Source organism: Parambassis ranga, chromosome 4, assembly GCF_900634625.1.
Source record: "Parambassis ranga chromosome 4, fParRan2.1, whole genome shotgun sequence".
NCBI classification, from domain to species: Eukaryota; Metazoa; Chordata; class Actinopteri; family Ambassidae; genus Parambassis; species Parambassis ranga.
Window position 1 is genome coordinate 19765379 of NC_041025.1, and position 5674 is coordinate 19771052.

At 40.7% G+C, this 5674-nt stretch overlaps 1 protein-coding gene across 2 annotated transcripts; it reads right to left on the reverse strand.

The window, feature by feature from the left end:
- Nucleotides 1-1019: 1019 nt before the first annotated feature.
- Nucleotides 1020-3510, reverse strand: LOC114434280 (regulator of G-protein signaling 21-like). 2 transcript variants are annotated; one of them, XM_028403367.1, is made up of 5 exons: nt 3290-3510; nt 2994-3053; nt 2617-2678; nt 2355-2521; nt 1020-2273 (listed from the first exon to the last, which is right to left on the reverse strand). In XM_028403367.1, exons 1-5 carry the CDS (start codon nt 3367-3369, stop codon nt 2085-2087), a joined length of 558 nt encoding a protein of 185 aa, XP_028259168.1. In that variant the 5' UTR covers nt 3370-3510; the 3' UTR covers nt 1020-2084. The 2 variants fall into 2 exon arrangements, with proteins under 2 accessions (XP_028259168.1, XP_028259167.1); XM_028403366.1 differs by having other exon boundaries at nt 1021-2273; nt 2617-2681; nt 3290-3507.
- Between the last annotated feature and the right edge of the window lie 2164 nt (nt 3511-5674).

The following is a 5674-nucleotide window of genomic DNA, read 5'->3' on the forward strand; positions in this document are numbered from 1 at the left end:
CTCCACCGGCTCTCAGTCCACACAAACGCATGTAGACACGTTCCACGGGAGAAAAAAACATTAAAAATGGTTAGCGTTGATGTGATGGCTACACCTGCACGTTCACCTGCAATATAAAGAAATGCAATACATACCAGAAGCAATGTTACATTTTAGTGGTAAGAATAATTCAACCTCTGTGCTCTACTGGAAAATGTCAGCCCCCCTCTCACAGATAGATAGATAGATAGATAGATAGATAGATAGATAGATAGATAGATAGATAGATAGATAGATAGATAGATAGATAGATAGCTCTAATAATCTCATAAAGGCTCAGAAAGTGTGTGATGCCTTTGACTTTTGATGGCAGAACCCTGGAAACATTAAAAAAAGGACTTTGGATTGGACTACAGCGACTAGAAGTGAAGAAAATTTAACTGTAAAAACAAAAAGGAAAGCACGGATCATCGTCTTTAACCTGGACCAGATTATAAAATAAAATTCACACTGACATCTCTGTCGTTTTAAATGACGGCTCACATCTCGGGTTATTGTTGTATATTTTGTGGGATTTTGCGCGCACGCAGAGAGACCTTTGATAATCTTCTCAGATGAAGCTTGTTCAGCTGGACTGCATTCCATTAAGGAACAGAGAAAGCACAGTCAGGCAGAGAAATCTCATTTCTCACAAGAAACTGGAAGTGCGGGCCTTCCTGTTTCGAAAACGTCACGCACTGGGCTTCATTTTTTACGCTGACAGATTCATTTCAAGGAAAAAATATTATAATAGGGGAAAAAAGCATCAATTCCAAGTACTCTAAACTCAAATCCCAAAACACACATGCTGATCTTTTCAAATATTTTTACAGATTACTGTATATCTGTCCTTATTTGTACTGTGAGCATTTCTCAAAATGCTAAATATGAGAGAAGCACATATAATGTTTTTACTGTCTCAAATCAGTGGACTGAAAGCCAGAGAAACCACAGTGTGTATGTGTGACTGACAAACAAATTTCAATTAGTTGCAATAAAGAGGCAATTTAAATAATTTAATGTCATTCTAATCACTAAGCACTTCAACACTGCAGCAAACTTTGTACTCAGAGGGTGACAACGGATAATAAATAATACAATGTTTAACTTAACTCCCTACATTCACACACACACAATGTGCTTTTGGAAAGCAGTAATAAGGCTTTATACTATAGGAAGTTTCAACATCCCATCATGCAATGTGAAAACAGCCTATTCCTATATAAAGATTGTTTCACAAGTCAACAACTCGACTAGTGCAGGAAGAATCTGGCCACACATTGTGCGCTGAGGAATTAAAATTTAAAAGTCTGGTTCAACGCAAAAATGTGCATGATTTACAAAAACAAAAAAAAAAACATCCTGGATTTTTATTAGAAGAAACTACTTTTTGCAGCTTAAAGATATTAAATATTAGCACAAAATATCTGCCTAAATCTAGAAATATTCATATATTTGTATATATGAATATTTCTGCATCAGTTTTTAAACCCCCAATCTAGATTAGAAAGAAAGAAAGAAAAGTGTCCTAGAATTCCTCTGGCAGGACTAGGGATGGTACATCCTTCGCCTGCTATGGATTTGTTGTCTTGTGTTATCATTATCGGGCAGCTCTTGTGCGACAGCTTATTCTGAGTCAGTGGAAGTTACAACTACATTCACACTCTTTCTCTCTCATGGATTAAATCAAGTGTGCATCTTACATCCTCCGTCTGTAAAGAAGGCCAGAGGGCGTCTGTTGCTCTGCTGCTTACGCAGACCAGAGCGGGAGAGTCAGTCACCCCGCTGATTCATTCTCTGTCAGAGACTCGTCCAGTGCAAACACTCACTACGGGGTCGTTGTCATGAAGGTTTCTTCTCACACAGGTGTGTGTGTGTGTGGGTGGGTGTGTGTCTGTGGTGCTCAGTGTAGGGGATCCTTAGACTAAGGCCTCTGTATGTCCCTCCTCAGTCCTTCTTCTTCCTTCTGGAAGGAGCTCAAACATTCCAGTTATGGGTGTTTCTTTTTTTTGTTGTTGTTGTTGTTGTTGATGTTGTCGTTGTTATGTCCTTCCTGATTTCGCCTTTCATCCCTTCGCGGTGTCAGCGGCGAGGTTTTCCAGGAGAGTTCTATAAATGTCCGAGCGTAGAAAGCGTGGGTACGAGTCTCTTTCCATCAGCCCGTAAACTATTTTCTGAGCGTCGTCAAAGCAGTGCATGGTGGGAGTCTTGACGTTCCTTTTGATCTGCTCTCGGGTGTGATAGTCGATGTTGATCTGGAAGGAGGCACACAGATGGGGAATAAGCTGATTCAAGCATATGGGCTGGCATTTTCTAATACTACATGAATATGTTACCTCTTTAGGCGACTCTGCTTTAATGAACTGCTCATAAATCTTCTTGGCTTTCGAGGACATTCGGAATGAAGACTTGATCTTCTTGTAGTCCTCGCAGGTGAGCCAGAACTCAATATTCTCATCGCTGTATTCAGATTTAAGAAAGCTGCGAAAAGTAGCAAGTCCATCTGGAGGAACAAAAAAAACACCATCACCTTTTCAATTATTCTCACAAATATAATTTACTGTCCTAGCAACATTTTCACTCTTGTGAAGAACCTACATTTAGACTCGAGAAGCCTTTCCAGTGACTGTGACCATTGTTGGGTATCTTCTAAACTTAGCCTGCTTGGGAGAGAATGCAAGTTGGATGACTTAACCGGAATCAAATTTGGGTTCAAATAAAGCAGTGAGCAAACAGAAGCAGGCTATAATCAAAGACAGCACAGCAGATGTGCTTATCAAATTCATATTAAAAAAAAAAAAAAAAAAAAAAAGCTGAGAGCCTGGGATATGTTGGCGTGTGCGCGGCGTGCCAAAGCAAACATGCTGTCCTGAGATCATTTGAATCCTTTCATGATGCCATAGATGGAAATGATAGGAGCAGGCTGGCTATTTTAGAACTGAAATGTATGCAAAACACTCCATAAGTCTCCTTACCTCTCAGAGCTTGACGAGTGTGAGAACATGCACTGGAGTCGGCACATGAAGTTCTTTCCACTGTGCACAAATAAGAAATACATGAATGGATTTTCTGCTGTTTAAAATTAGTTTCCAGTGAAGTTGTCAAAGCATGCTGGGTATGTGAGTAATTAGGAAAGAGAGCATGTGATGGATAAAGGATTGTCATGATATTTTCGTTGTGAGAAAATATTTAAAAAAACTAAAAGAAATACCTCGTCCTAAATGAATTTTAAAAAGAGATTTTTTTTACAGGAAGCAGATGTTTGACTCACATGTTCTTGTTTCTCTTCCTGTCATCTCTGTCCATGATGAAGTGCTGTGTGTTGAGTGGTTCGATGATTAGGCTGGGCATTGTTTTGTTAAGTCCACACTCTCAGGCTCTCGGTCCTGGTCATGCTGTGGCTGAGAGACACTTGTGAGGGTTCCCCCCTTCGATGCAGCTTTTTATACTGAGGCTTTCTATGTGCTGCTGGGATACATCAGCAGCTCAGCCCCAGACTAAAGAGGAAGCACCCCTTCTTCCTCCTCCTCCTCCTGTTCCTCCTCTCCTCCTACTTCACAGTTCGAAACAACTCATACTCACACTGTACCGCATGTGTGCCTCCCTCCTCTCCGATGCCTTACTCCCTATTATGTCTCTCTGCTTCTTCTCCTCCTGACTGGACCGGCCGAACAGACAGCACACTCTCTGTGGCTGAAAGCATGCTGTGTGTTCCCATTATTTTAAGTCTGGCAGCACAGATGCAAATGACAGTAACGGTGAGCGTGATAGGCAAATCATGACCTTCGCTCGTTGCATGCTTAGGTCGTCCTTGTGGAGGACAGATGGAAAAGATCGTTCTTCTGTTTTTGCAAAGTGAATGAGTTAAACATTTATTGATCCCGCAAAAGGGGGAAAATCATCATCAAAATCTGACGGAAATTCATGCAACACAAGACCATGTGTGAGAAAGAGGAAATGTATTGCAACACAGAGGCTGAGCAAGACGAGAGGAAGTCAGAAAGAACCATATATCATGGCCATTCTGTTTTTAATAATTTATTGTTTCGTTGTGGTCAACCTGAAATCTCCTAAAAAAAAGAAAAGAAAAAAAAAAGTCTGTGGTCCATCTCATATCCTCAGCCAGCAGCGCCTTAAATGTTGAATTAAATCCCACAAGTGAGAGATAACCACAAGATTGAGTGGATGTCTTTTCCTTTTACATCTGTTAGCCGTTGGAGGCACTGGAAGCAGACAGAGGTGAGGCCAGAAATCCAGTTATGTTGTGTGAGAACTTGCAGTGAACTGGACAGTGTCTTGGCGAGAGTCTACCGCAAGCTGAAATTAGTAGCGCTGACCCTTGACGTTTCATGTTTCTGTCAGATCGGCAGTGATCTGAAACAGATATGTTGGCTGCCTTTTCTCTGCTGGAGCAGTAGGAAAAAAGAGGATTTATAGGCTTAAATATCCAATCCTAACCTCATATCTTATCTTTAAAAATGGTGGTATGTATGAAGTCAAATAGTTTGTGTATGTGCTGTCCAGGGCCGGCCCAAGCCTTTATGGGGCCCTAAGCAAAATTTCATACCACCACCTCAGCATCAGATGCTTCATCATCCTATAGGCTGCACTGTGTGTAATACACGCTACTGAATGTGTAATATCATCTCATTTCTATTAATCAATGTTATTTTTTAAAATATAAAATATATACTTTATCATGGACTTTTGGGGGCCCTAAGCGACCGCATATTTCGCATATGCCTTGGGCCGGCCCTGGTGCTGTCCCACCGTGTCTATGCTTCAAAGTGTTGCAGCAGTTTGTGCACACAAATAGTGAAGAAATATATTTCACATTTTCACAATAGAAATGTGACTTGAAACATCCAAGAAGTAGTCACTTCTAAACAATTATGTCCAAACACAGACCCACCTGTGAGGCTGCCCTACATCACAGTTTGGACCAGCCCATTCTCACCAGGAAAACCTAGCATGAGGTCCCATATATATGTGTGAGCATATTTCTCTGTTTGCATCGCTACATCTTCACAGGGACAGGGAATCGTCTAGCTGAAAACGGAAAATGAAAATGTTTGAATGACTAACCTTAACCTGTCATTTATTAAGCCAAATCCAGCTCCGATAAAAAAACAAACCAGTTCACAGTGCTGGAGGACTCAAACTTTGAACTCTTGATTGAAAAGCCCAACACATTAAACACATCTCGCTTCCAGCTTCCCCTCACCCATCTTTAACCTCATTACTCAGATCTGTGTGGCTTTATCAATGCCTTGTTCAGATGACGCCGCACTATACGATCATATGTTCCATTTCCAGTAACCATTATGTGTATCTGGTGGGCGAGAATGTAGAGTATAGGCAACACAACAAGCTGCTGAGTATCTAACAGGTGTTTGCATGAGTGAAAAATCTAGTCATGAAAGAGTTAGTTTTCAATGTTATCATACTGGACTGAGGGGCAGACTATGCACTACATTGACCTTGTGGCTAGCTAGTTAGCATGCTACATCTGTCGAATAGCTGTTATTTATTTACATTCAGACACTTGTAAACTTACAAACATGCAATTGTTTTTTTAGGATTTTGCATCCTAGCATAGCAAAATAAGCTTATCCATGATTAATTAACCAGCTTTAAGTGGCTCTTGTGCTTAGAT